Raw genomic sequence first — 13622 nt, 5'->3', positions numbered from 1 at the left:
CTGAAAGAGTCAGCATTTGATTTGAACAGACTCCCAGGGAAACCCTACACTTCAAAGTAAAATTCGCTCCTGCTTAGTTGTTCACAGCCAAAGATTAAATTTAAGTCACATGACCAACCAATCAACTCAACATATTCCTAGTGCCAGGATCTAGGTAACAAAAAGCATTATGGGTATTTGAACAAGAGAAGTATCGATAGGTTTTACTGATAGCCTGAGCTGATGATACCAGCCACTGTATCCTGACTTCATATAATAAAATCACAAGTACTTGTGAAATTAGCATGAATGTTGGAGTCAGGCCTATTTAAATTCTAGGTTTATTTAGTAACCTTACACCCTTTCCATTATATTACATTATAGAAAGAAACGTACAGAAGTTCATTCTCAAGAGGGTGATTGTTTTGAAAAAATTGTAATAATAATAATATCCATTCCATTTGTTTATAGGACAAATAGAATAATAGAACATTTTGCTAAGGTTAAATTTAGATCTTGTTGGCTACTCTAAAATCTAGCAATGCTAATTTTGAAGCGCTTTAGAAATGACAAATCTTCTGACTGTGAAAATCGATGAGCCGACCTCCTAAGCAGCCACTGACTCTACGAAAATCATATCTTATTTTCAACTCAAATACATAAACTCTTTTTGTGCCAATAGTAATTTACAATCACATGGCTCAAATAAATTTCTCCCCATTTACTTCTTTGCAGCGAGGCTGGAATTAAAGTGAATAATTTCTGAATGCTGGCCTTTCTGATGTGGGTGGGAACTGCATTAGTATGTAGACCATGCTCAGAGCTGTCTGGACCTATGCAGTCAATATGAAAATGCCTTCCTGAATGCTAATGGAGCTTTTATATGTTACCCCAGTCAGGCAACCGAATAAGCCTTTAAGAGCACATTTATCCTCTCCAGAAACACACCTGTATTAGTTTCTCACATTTTTGTTCTTTCTCTACCTTATTTACCCAACTTTACTTGCTTCTTTACACGTATAAGATGGAGGACGTGCTCTCCAAGAAGTTTCTGCTCCCCTTCAGCCCACATCTGCCTATCCAAGTACCGGCTCCAAAAATGTGTTTCAGCACATGGTCTGGAACACCCATGTTGTATTAGCACTAAATTAGATTGTCTCTATACAACCATAGGACTGCCTATGCATAGAAGTGGGCCTTCTATCTCTTTGATCTGGCTATATCCCTGGCATAAAGCCCCTCACAAACTCTTAAGTTTTGCTAACATTGGGCCAGTTTACAGCTACGTGTGAGAGGTTACCTGGCATGTATGTGTGTGTACACACACACACACACACACACACAACTTAATTTGCCTACTTGATGAAATTAGAACAAACAGCAAAACCTGTTCCATCCAGTATCTACAATTATTTTTTTTGTCTTAACCTCCATTCAGAATCATGCTTATCTTTGCAAATTTTCCACAGTTTCTCTTCCTTCCTGCATGGTTCCTACCTTTAATGAGAGAATGACATAAGAAATCAAAAATAAATAAATAAATAAATCTGTGTTTGAGTGTTTGACAAGTTCCAGGACCCTAGGTAAAGTGTTATATAACACATTTGTCCCTCAATTTTTCTTTTCCTTTTCTTAAAAATTTATTTCTAGAAAGGACCATGCTATGTGGCTCCACCTGCCTCAAACATATAGTGATCATCCTGCCTCAGCCTTCCATGTCTGGGAAGACAGGTGCACACCAGGCTTGACTCTCAGTTTTCGAATCTACAAAATTAGTCATCACACCAACCGCTGGACTGCCTTTGCCATACGTTGGGATGCTGTTGTTGTTTGTAGAGCAATGCTATGTTTCCGGGGTGCCTGGGCTCTGTACATTGCTATGTGTTGTGTCTCTGTAATAACACCTGCTGTAGAGTATAATACCCAGCCCCCTTTCTCACACTTTGTCTTTCCAAACCAACAGATCTTGCTGACACAATCAATATCAAGAATAAGTGGTGTAATTAATAAAGCCATGAGAACTAGGGGGAAAATCCCTAATTATTGTCATCAGAGTAATTAGACAGTTTGATAACATTCAATTACATTCGCAGCAGAATCATCCTGTTCTCCCTTGCCCATGCGTGTGTGATAACGTTTTGGTAGACAGCTTATGAAATCAAAGGGAATAAGGGGTGATGTCCTTCTGCTGTTGCTTTTGTTATAAAACCCTGGTGTTCAGATGAGTCTTCTGAGACGTTGGGGCACAAAGCCTCTCAGAGTTGAGAACCACATTAAAGATGTCAGATCAATTAATGAATTGCTCAGAAGAAAAAGAAAATATATAACTGGTTGTTCTCTTCCCTAATTTCCTCAAAATGTATTTTAATCCTTGTGAAAGCAATTATTTCTCTCTGTTTCTCTCTCTGTTTCTTTCTCTCTCTGTTTCTTTCTCTCTCTGTTTCTCTCTCTCTCTCTCTCTCTCTCTCTCTGTCTCCCTCCCTCTCTCTCTCTCTCTCTCTCTCTCTCTCTCTCTCTCTCTCTCTCTCTCTCTCTCTCTCTCATGCATTGGTGTTTTGCCTGCATGTATATCTGTGTGAGGGTGTCGGGTCCTCTAGAACTGAAGTTACAGACGGTTGTAGGCTACTATGGGTGCTGGGAATTGAACCCAGGTCCTCTAGAAGAGCAGTCAGTGCTCTTAACCACTAAGCCATCTCTCCAGTCCAGTAAAACCAATTGTTAAAGAAGGAAATACACTGAAATGAAGATTGCTTGGATACTAGAAGCTGCATTAGCTTAGAAGAGACATCTAATGTAGCCATTGAGGTACCACATGTTTCCCATGGGGTGCTTCTAGCATTGCCATGCTCAAGAAGGTAGAAAACATAAGGTCCTTGGCCTAAAGATTACTGTGCTGTCAAATCTGCTACAGTGTTAATGGACTTTTATAGTATTGTTGGCTAAAAATTCTCATTATTATATAAGACATAATTATATATGTTAACCCTCACTGTTTGAAAATAATATAAACTCACTGCATTATATTCCATAAATGAAGGCAATTGTTAATCTTTATAATGACATTGGGATTTTGACTGCATTAGACATTGTCACTAAAATATCACTTGTCTTATTGTAAGGAGACCGAATCTCAGATTTCGTGACTATTACATTAGCTACCACTATTCCATCTTCCTCCTTCCCTCTCAGCCAGCCCCATCTGACTTCCTACAGCTTCCTCTTCAGCTCCCCACTTCTTCATTCAAAAGTTGTAAGAATCATAAACTCCCAAGTTCCTTTCTATTTGATAAGACAATCTCTGGCGACTATTCAATCAAAAGTCTTCCTATTCATTACACTTAATAACAAATTTCATACTAGGATCTATATAATTTTCTATCCTATATCATCCCATTGCTGTTGGCACAGATTCTACTACTAAATGCACTTGACTTACCCTGGCTTTTTCTGAATCTTGATGTTTTGTGGCTTATTTTTTCGGTTCAGCTCATTCCCATTCTTAAACCATTTGAATCTGAGTGCAGAGTATTCTGAACTGGTTTCACACCGAAGCACTAGCTTGGAACCTGCAGCCGACTCCTGGCTTTTCATCTCTTTCAATCGGGGAGGTAAGGCTGTAAAGAGAAAGGGAGAAGAAAAAACTGTGATCATTCGGCCTTTCAAAAAGAAACATACTAATGTTGAATGAGCTTGATGAAGTCCCATTACCAAAAGTTTTACTAACCAAAGGGAAAAAAAAAATAATAATAATAATGAAATGAGTAGACCAAAATGGATCCCAACTAGGAAAAAAACAAAATGCCCAAATAAAATAAACCCAGCACAGGGGGTGGGGGTGGGGGAGGAGCCTGGATGATAAACTCATCCCTAAGACATATTCTCAGTAACTAGTTCGTGGTTTAACAAAATCAGTGCTGAGATGGGGATGGGGCTAGGCTTTGTCTTTGAGCTGCATGGCCCCACATCACACATCTGCTCAACCCTGTAGGAAGGCACCGTCCTACATGCCCATCTGTTAGTAGGAAACTGATTTCAGAGTAAATGCTGTGAAGTCTACTTTTTCTTTCCTCTTGGTTGTGACAATTGTAGAGAGTAGAATCATGCTCATCTCATTAAGCATCCCAGGTGTCCCCTTCCTGTAAGACACAAGTCCTTCAGCACCATCACTCCGGACCCAGCCTGCTGTTGCGATCCCAGAGACAGGGAGTGGCCATGCCACACGCTCCCAGATATCCTGTCCTAGGTACGACATGAACTTAGCATTTCTCAATCTTCAGAAGAGAAGCTGTGAAGAGCCAAATTGTGCTACTTTGCATTATCCTGCAAAGGATACATATCATTGTGACTATGGGCAGTTTTGATAGAATATGAATGGATAAAATCATACAGAGATGAGTAAGAAGTAAAGCAACATAAATATGAACCCAGACTACCAAGAAGCTGAGGGATGGGTATAGGTGGCGCCTTGTCATAAGTGTCTACAAAGTGTATTTGATTTTTCTATTAAAATATTTCCAATTAAAGAACAAACAGATGGCTTTCGTCTACACATACAAACTTACTTAACGATCAACTGTTAGAGAACCCGAGACCTCAACAGCTCGCGGTTTCCGCTGAGTCTGGCAAAGGCCAGCGACAAAGTCTACTTTTCTGCTCAGTTCAGGAATTAGCAGGAAATCCCAGAAAACAAACCCAAGCAAAGGAGGCTCTGCCTCACCAGCCCAGCGCATAATTACTCCCTGGGCAAGGACCCAGAGTCCAGGGACACAATCAAGGTCGCCTTACACAGGCACAGAAAGGGGATACCTTGCCCACTCAGGTTATTTGTTTTTCTACGGCTCTGCCCTTAGGAGGCAAACCCCAAAACTGTCAGCGGTGAGCACGGGAATTAAAGCCAAAGACTTTGAGTGCTGCAGTCTCATAGCAAAGCCCCCGTATGCACACCTCCTCACTTACTTGGCGGCTGGTGGTGCGGCAGGAACCTACTGAGGCACACATGGGAGCAAGTTGGAAGACTCAGCTGTTCCCGGCTCTCAGTACTTGGCGATTATATCTGTATTATTTCTTCTTCTCCCCACCACCATCGCCCACTGACGGCTCTAAAGTAAAACTTGCTTTCCGAACAAATTCCACAGGACTTTTACTTTTGAGATATGGATCGCGGTCCTGCTTTGGAAGTTTTAAGAACACTAAATTCTAATATCTCTGACAAGTGCCTAATATTTATCTCCATCAGCTCCTTAAGATCATTTATAACTTTCCGACTCCGCTGAAAGGCTCAGAAGAAACACACGGGAGAGAGCCAAATGGCATCAAAGAAACTGGCTTGTATATACTAAGTAAAATAAATTGCTGCAGGTCTGCACAAACTAAGGGAATGAGTGTGTGCTTTACAACTGGATTTTAAATTGAAGTTGAAATGCCACCAAAATTCTCAAGGTCTGGTCCCTTGCTTTAATAAACAAAATTCCCTATATAGTTAGATATCCTTAAAACTCAGCATGTCTGTGTTCCCTCTTCTACCACTCCAGGCTTTGGCTTATAGAATCCAAGCACAAGTCTGAACACAGACTATAAGACTTTTGTCTCTCATTTGCATAAATATCTTCTCATTGAATAAGTGTCTAGTTCTCTCCATCCATTCACTTTATCCTTTTCTCTCATATCTCTTGCTCTGTCCGCTTCTCTCTTTGTTTATTTATTTTCTATTTCTTCAGAGTCTTGATATCAAACACACAAAAACAGATCAGTTCAATAAAGGCTACTCTATAAAATTGTTCTAAGGCTTTAAAAAAAGTCAATGTCATGAATGACCAGAGAAGACTAGGAAGCCAATTAAAAAGAAATTACACATGACTAATCAGAGTGTAGCTTCTGCATGAAACCCATTTGGGGGTGGAGTTGGGGGATAGCTACGAGGGACGTTATTGGGACTACTGAGGGGAATCACAGAAAAAATAATGCACAAGAGTTGAGTTCCGTTCCTCTGGTGGAATTGCTGCACTAAAGTCGAGCAAAAGAATCTTAGAAAGTATCTGTGGACATCTTCAAGGGAATGAGTCAGATATACATGCAAACACACACTGTATCAAAACAGCATATGCAGAGGAAGGAGGAAAAGAATCTTAGGTTTCTCTTTGCCTTTGTACCTTTCTCATCTGGTCCTTTCTGACAATATTTGAACGGCTCTTGTTTCCAGTGAGCAGGAGCTTCTTTTGCCCTGCAGTATTGGGGGTGGACCCAGGCCACACACGTACTAGGAAACCATGCTACCACCGAACCTCATCCCAGCAGTTAAATACCCTAAGTACCTTTTATCTTTCCCTTTTGAGGATTGGTCCTCCTATGTAGCCCAAGCTGACATGGAATTCATCCTCCTCCCACTAGGATTATAAGCACACTTATCTTCCATTACTTATTTACTCCTCATTTAATGACCTGGGTAAGTTTGCAATTGTAGAGATAAATTTTGCAAATAATAATAATAATAATAATAATCATAATAATAATATGAAATCAAACAAAAAACATCACTGCTGCCATTTAATTTTGAAAAGTCTTGCACTGAAATTGTTATGTGGGTCAGTGTCATAACCTTGACTTTGGAGCTAATCCCATGGGGTTCTTTGGTAAAAAGAACCACTATCTGTATCTTTCCTGTCCTTACCAAACGGTCCACAGGGTGCGCATACCTTCCCTTAAGAGAGGATACAGAATGCACAGGAGACAAAGGTCTTCGGATATAAGGTCTTAAATATGTCTGTTCCCCAGCTGATCCGGATGTATAAACATGTATCTGTGTGAACACCACTTACAAACACGTTGAGTTTCTCTGTGTGAGGCAGTACCAAACCCCACAGAAGATGAGACTTCTATCGGCTCGCTCTAGTCCTCTGTGACATGGATGACCTTGAAGACGTAAGGTCTTCCACTTTGTCAGGAGTCTCGTTTCTTAAGGAACCGAATAAAAAGCATCCACAGTGTAAATGGCGAAGCAAAATCCCAGATTCCCTGTAGAGTCATGCACCTGCCTCCCTGACTCAAAGGTACTTGAGTAGCCAACAATGTCCCCTCTTCACACCTGGAGGATCCCAAATTCATGTACATAGAGGACATCTAGACAATATAAGTCCTTCCAAATCAATAGCCTTGACTGTTCCTTAGATTTTTTTTTTTTTCAGAAAAATACAAAGCAGGGGCTGGAGAGATGGCTCAGAGGTTAAGAGCACTGAGTGCTCTTCCAGAGGTCCTGAGTTCAATTCCCAGCAACCACATGGTGGCTCACAACTAACTGTAATGAAATCTGGTGCCCTCTTCTGGCCTGCAGGCATACATGTAGGCAGAACACTGTCTACATAATAAATAAATAAATCTAAAAAAAAACAAAAGAACAAAACAAAACAAAACCCAAAAAACAAAACAAAACAAAAAAAATACATTTGATCCTGGATGGTTTGTGTGATTTCTCATTTATCCATAAAGATGATTTTTAGTGAAGAAATTTTGCCAGAGATTATTAAAATAGTTCATTATAAATGAATTATATTTAAATGTGTCTCTCAGACATGTGGTTAATTCAAATAATATAATCCTGTTTATTTCATTTCTTTTTTAAAAAAAATTAAACAAGCTGGGTGGTGGTGGCACATGCCTTTAATCCCCTCACTTGGAGGCAGAGGTAGGAGGATCTCTGTGAGTTTGAGGTCAGCCTGGTCTACAAGAGCTAGTTCCAGGACAGCTAGGGCTGTTACACAGATAAGTGCTGTCTTGAAAACCAAAAGGAAAAAATCTAAACAAGGGTTGAAGTGATAGTGTAGTAGGTAACAGCAATTGCTGCTCTTGCAGAGGACTCCGATTTGGTTTCCAGTAGGTGGCTTACAACTATCTGTAGTAACTCCAGTTCCTGACGATCTGCTGCTGTCTGTTGACACCTGAGAGCAGTGTGCACACATGGTATGCATACATACATGCAGGTGAAACACTCAACCACATAAAATAAACCTAATAATTTTAAACTTTACTTCAAAACTGCTTTTTAAATACACAGATATAAACTACAAGCCCATGGGTGGTTGCTAAACTTGGAATCAATATTTTAAACTAATACTTGAATTTTTAAACTGAAATAAAAACCTTGCTTTTCAATTCTTATCCTAAGAGCAAATGGCCTGTTAATTTAAAGGTGATTGAAGGCAAACTCAATGTCAAGTTTTTTGTTTTGCTTTGCTTTTGTTTTTAACTTTGGTGTCCAGAGCTTCTTAGGTGTGATGAATTCAGGTCTGGTCTACCACAGCTCATAATTTTGCTTTGTAAGTGTTCTAAGGAGGCAATGGTTCTACACTCTGAAATGATCTAATGACACAGCAGGTTTCAAGTAGACCCTTCCAAAATTTCCTTCTTCCTAAACTTATTAACAGTACATGAACACGTCCACACCCTTAGAAATGAATCTACAGAGATGCATTTGGTCAAACAAGTTTGAAAAGATTACAAACTCTAACTCAATGTAAGCAGGTACTCTAAGCATATTAAGTCCCTTTCTGGTTTTCTATTTTCTATAATTGATATGTCACACAGTAGGGGGAAAATGGTAGCAGTCATCCAAAATATTTAGTTTCTCTCTTGATCAAATGAAAACATAAGAGAATATGTTCATTCATTCCAACAATTTAATTGGTAATTAAATATTCATGGTTAGAGACAAAAACGAATTAGCAAAGAAGGAAAAAGAACCATTGGACCAATGCAGTTCTCAATCTTCCTTATGCCGTGACACTTTAATACAGTTGCTCATCTGGTCGGGACTCCCAACCATAAAATTATTTGCATTGCTACTTCATAACTGTAGTTTTGCTACCATTGTGAATTGTAATGTAAACATCTGTGCTTTCTGATGGTCTTAGGTGACCTTTGTAAAAGGGTCATTTGATGCCTCCAAGGGTTGAGACCCACTGATTGAGAACCCCTGATCTAAGTTGACCCGTTTTCAGCTTTTCCCTCTGCACTTCTCAGGCCTGCTCACTGCTGCTGGTTCAAGCAGTGCCCTGGGCTGGTGAGAGCAGGAAACGTTGAACATGTACATGTGAGAGACATGCCTGCACGTGATTTCTTTCGATGAAGGATCTGTCAAGAGTTAGCGTGAATCACTGTGCTTACTGTTCGGGCAATTGATCTGAAGAGCCTCACTCTGCTGACCAAATTAAAGAGGAAACCTGAAAAAATACTATCAAATAGCATTGGTGCTTTGGCTGTAGTCCCAGGAAAGTTGCCCCTGCATAAAACCTTTACAAAGTCTGTCCCAACACAGGTGTGTGTGTGTGTGTGTGTGTGTGTGTGTGTGTAAACCTAAGCATGAGGGATGGAAAGATGATGAGTCATTAGAGTACTCACTACACAAGCAAGGAAACACTGAGTTGGGAACCCCAAATAAAAAGCCAGGCACAGTGGTCCACACCTGCAATCCCCATGCTAGTGCAAGACAGCTGACTACATGGCCAGCTAGACTAGCCAGAATGGTGAGCTTTGGGTTCACTGAGGCCATATCTCAAGAAACAGAGTGGACATTTAGGAAGACATCAGATATCCACCCCTGGCCTCTATAGGCAAGCATGCCCATGTGCAAAAAAAAAATATGCACATACAAAGAATAAGAAAAGAAGTAAGAGCGGAAAAAGAAGGAAGAGGAATCAGAAAGACACTGGTAAGGAGAAGACTCAGAGACCATAATTAACTTTTCAAGAGTGTATTAACTGGGATTAGGGGCTCTTTGGCATATTTGGTGCTTTTGTGTACTCTAAGGAAGCCAGGATCTTATACTGCACTGTCATACACCACTCATAAAATGTCAAGCCAAATGGAAGCATATGAAGTGTACTCTTTTTCACTTTGACTTCATTGTGTTCTTCTGGCCTTCCCACATGTGGTTCTCGCTGTTAGAGTGTGGTGCTCTGCCTCAGCTAAGACCCCTGTCCTGCATCTTCCACAAATGGATCTCAGCATCCCTAAGAGTCTGCTCACTGTGCACCTCCCATGCTGCAAGAGCGCCTTCATGCCACACTCATCCTTCTGCCTTCAGCTCTCAGGGGCTCCTCTTCATCAGTCAACCCCAGGCTACATGGCTTTGTATACTCCCTGCCTCCCCCTTGAAATGAACTTTCCTGTCACATATCCTCAAACGCCCTATTTGTGTTCTATTCCCTTTCCTCTAAGCAGTCCCGGTTCAGACAGCACCTAAGGTGGATGGTTACTATGTTCACCTGCTGGTGAGGAAACGGAGGCTTGTGCTCACACAAGTGTGGCTTCTGGAGAACCACGGCTGAACCCAGCACGTTCCTACATTGCGGCACCTTTGTCAGGCTTGAAGGAGGTAGAAGTGGAGTGGGGAAAGGACGGTAGACTGAGAATTAGGAAAGGTCACTTGAATTTCATTACAGAGCAACTACAATCATTTTTAAATTCTTATAATGAACCATAAAAGCAAAATCGCTTTTTTCATATACACCTATAAAAGATTTACAACACTGTAAATCTTTCCAAGGCAAAATGCATGCAAATTTTTAGGTCAGAGCAAGTTTCCAGACCCAAAATTGATGCTATGTTTATTGCAATTCATCACCCTTCTTTTCTTAATATTTCAAAGTCTTGATCCACCCAGGTCACTGACCTGGGATTACAAGTGTGTACCAACCGACTCACCTCATAACTAGAGCTGCTTAAGACACTCACCAACTCTTGGTAGTTCACTTAAAGTAAATGCACAGATACTATTATAGTGTTCTGCAAGGCGACAGAATGGTGCTACAATAACTTCCTTTCACCTCCTCCAATGGTAAATCCCCTTAGAATGGTAACAGCTAATTGAACATCTGCTAGGTGCCAGGCTCTGGTCTAAGAGCTTTATACTCATTACCTCTTGTTATATAACAATCCCAGGGCTCCAGGGTTATTATCCTCATACCAAATATGCAGATGAAGAAATGGAACCCAGGAAAAACAGTTACCTGCCTGTCATCACACAGCTGGTATTGCGGAGCCAGCCCCTGAAGACACAGACTTGAGTATAGATCCCTTTCTTTTAATGGCCAAGCCAGAAATGGTTCCATGCAAGTGTTCATATCTTATGGTGAAAATGTCCTCAAGATTGAAATAAATGATTTCTCAATAGTGAGTATGTTTCCCCTCCCCCCCCCCAAAAAAAAATCTGGGCTATAGCAAGTGGTAGATCATTTCTGTACTCATTGCAAACACAAAAGACAGTCTGGGAGAAAAGGGTGATATGCACAATTGTTGCATTTTCTGAGAAACCTTGATGACTTATAGGAAAATAAAAGAAAGCAGAATACTTGAAATTGCTATGATAAAAATGTGTTAGAATCCGTGGCTGTCCATCTGCCATACAGGCCACGGAGCTCTGCCTCATGCTGGTGTTCACTGAAATGTGATAACCCCTACGTGAGGACACAGTAACAAAAGGGTTCTAGCAGATTAATGTCACCCTGTCAAGGTGGAAAGGCAACATGCCATGACAATGGAGTGTTGGATTAAGTCGTGGCTGGGTTGCCAACAGCTTGACGGCTGAGTGTTCAACAGACCTGACTAATTAGTGCTGTGGCCACAGCTGCCCCCAATTAGAGACCCTCTCCCTCAGCTCAACAAAGACATCTAGCAGGCTTCTTGGCAGGCTGTCCACTTGACGTGTGTGTGCCAGGGAGTTTACCTGAGGGTGCCTGGCAAATTTCTGGTGATGTAAGCTTAGAAATTCTAGGTTTTCTGTGGTCTAAAGTTTTCCTCACTTGTTTGTCATACTGACCTGTGACATTACCAAAAAAAAAAAAAAGGAAAACTGATGTAGATAGCATTCTATTTGGTTTTTTCTTTTGTCTTTTTTCCTTGTCTCCCCTCTCTGTTTTCTTTCCAAGTTCTGATGCATTTCTCACTTGAGTAGCCAGGTAAGCGTGGCTCTAACATGATAGGAATCCTCTTTATATTTGCATCAACACATTCCCATGACTTTGAGGTGCTAATTTTTGCCTTTTCAGCCATTTTTTTCTTTGTCAACTTGAAAGACATTTGGTTAATTGATAACACTGCAATATTCGTTTTACACTTGAAAAAGGGAATTTTATTTACATTTTCTAAACTGCACAGGCTTTCTGCGGACACTAAAGATTGTTTGGCTCGCACTGTTACTGACAGTCTGTGGACAACTGAACAGAGGGACCCTTATCATTTTATACTTCTGCCCCATGGGGAAGGCCAGAAGGAGAGAGCTTCATATCTTCAGGTTCTTCAGGATAAGGATTTGTTGAACAGGTGGCAATTGTTTAAAGGGACACAAAAACATTACACATCCAAAGGAAGGGAAGCCAGTTTAAAAGAAAAGAACCAAAGATGGTGGAATCCCAAAGAACAAGCATGGAAAGGAACTATGGTCCTTTAAATCATGAAGACTCACAAAAACCCAAAACATTTTTTTTAATAGAGTCACGGGACAGTGGAATTCATAGAAAACTTTTGACGTACAAAGGAAATCGTTTTAGGATAAAAAGGGAAACGAAGCTTTTGCATAATAAGTATTATTTGGAAAATGCTTATTCTGGGAGGCTATACGGGAAAGTGATTCAGGAAGCAGCATATAAGGGCATGCAGCATGGAAAAATGAAAAGCACAGGCTTGGGAGTCAGCCAGGCAGACCCGGGTTTCAGTTCTTCATTTCCCACTGAATGCTCCACGACTGGATAGGTTTTCTGGATGGAGCCGTAGCCTGCTGATTTGCAGAGTGAGATTCTACTTCACAGAAGCTGAGGAGAACCATGGTACTGCGTCCTACTTTGAAGAGGTTTCCAGCATGCGGAAGTTTGACTATGGACAGAAGCTGGAGGGCTAGTATGGTACAAAGCTCATCTTGTCAACGTGCTGTCCTGAGTCCAATATCCGGTACCATGCAAAAAGAGAAATGGCACGTTCATAGAGAATGGAGAGAACTGATGATCTGCGAGCCTCACTTACTAGCATTTTCAATATAGACTTCAGATTTAGATGCTTAAGGCTTCATTTGGTGAGGACAAGTTTAGTGGTCGCGCCAGGACTACCCAGGTGGCACTGTATATACTGCGATGACTTAGCCTACTGTTCAGGGAAGAGTTTAAGACGTCATCTCATCTCAGCGCTAAGAGGTGGTGAGATCTTAATGAGCTCTGCCGTTTGGCCAAAGGCCTGTATCTCCTTTTGAGCAGTATAATTGAATTGCAGAACATTAAAGAAACTCTGTCTTATCATTGTAACCAGTCTGTAAATCTAAAATCATTTCCCCCAGAACTCACGGTGAGTAAGTTCAATTTTACAGTAAGCAGCTCTGTCCTGTGTTCCCATAAAACCATTACTATCCATTTAATTCAGTGCTTGCTATCTTTATAGGTATTTGTTCCAAGAGGATGAAGAGCTTTTTTTTTTTTTTTGTCATCTATGACATCTTTTTATCCTCTGTAACTAGCACAGTAATGTTCGCTCAGTGGAAGAATAAAATAAGCAACGTTACACCCTCACTCAAATTCTCTGCACCAAACAAGCTACTCTTTTCCTTCTAATGCACGGGATGCCTATAAAAAACATACTGGATTTATTGGCTCTATCTCTCCTTTCCT

General features: G+C 40.7%; 1 protein-coding gene across 7 annotated transcripts in view; it reads right to left on the bottom strand.

Annotated features, from left to right (window-relative positions):
- Nrg1 (neuregulin 1) overlaps nucleotides 1-13622 on the bottom strand; it is a 977747-nt gene that overhangs the window by 153728 nt on the left and 810397 nt on the right. For all 7 annotated transcript variants that reach the window (XM_057752215.1, XM_057752216.1, XM_057752221.1 and 4 more), the window contains exon 2: nucleotides 3416-3593. In XM_057752215.1, the coding sequence (XP_057608198.1) occupies nucleotides 3416-3593 (178 nt within the window). The remainder of the gene's footprint in view (nucleotides 1-3415; nucleotides 3594-13622) is intronic.

This window comes from Chionomys nivalis, chromosome 20 (genome assembly GCF_950005125.1).
Source record: "Chionomys nivalis chromosome 20, mChiNiv1.1, whole genome shotgun sequence".
NCBI lineage: Eukaryota > Metazoa > Chordata > Mammalia > Rodentia > Cricetidae > Chionomys > Chionomys nivalis.
This window is presented reverse-complemented; position numbering and strand designations above follow the sequence as displayed.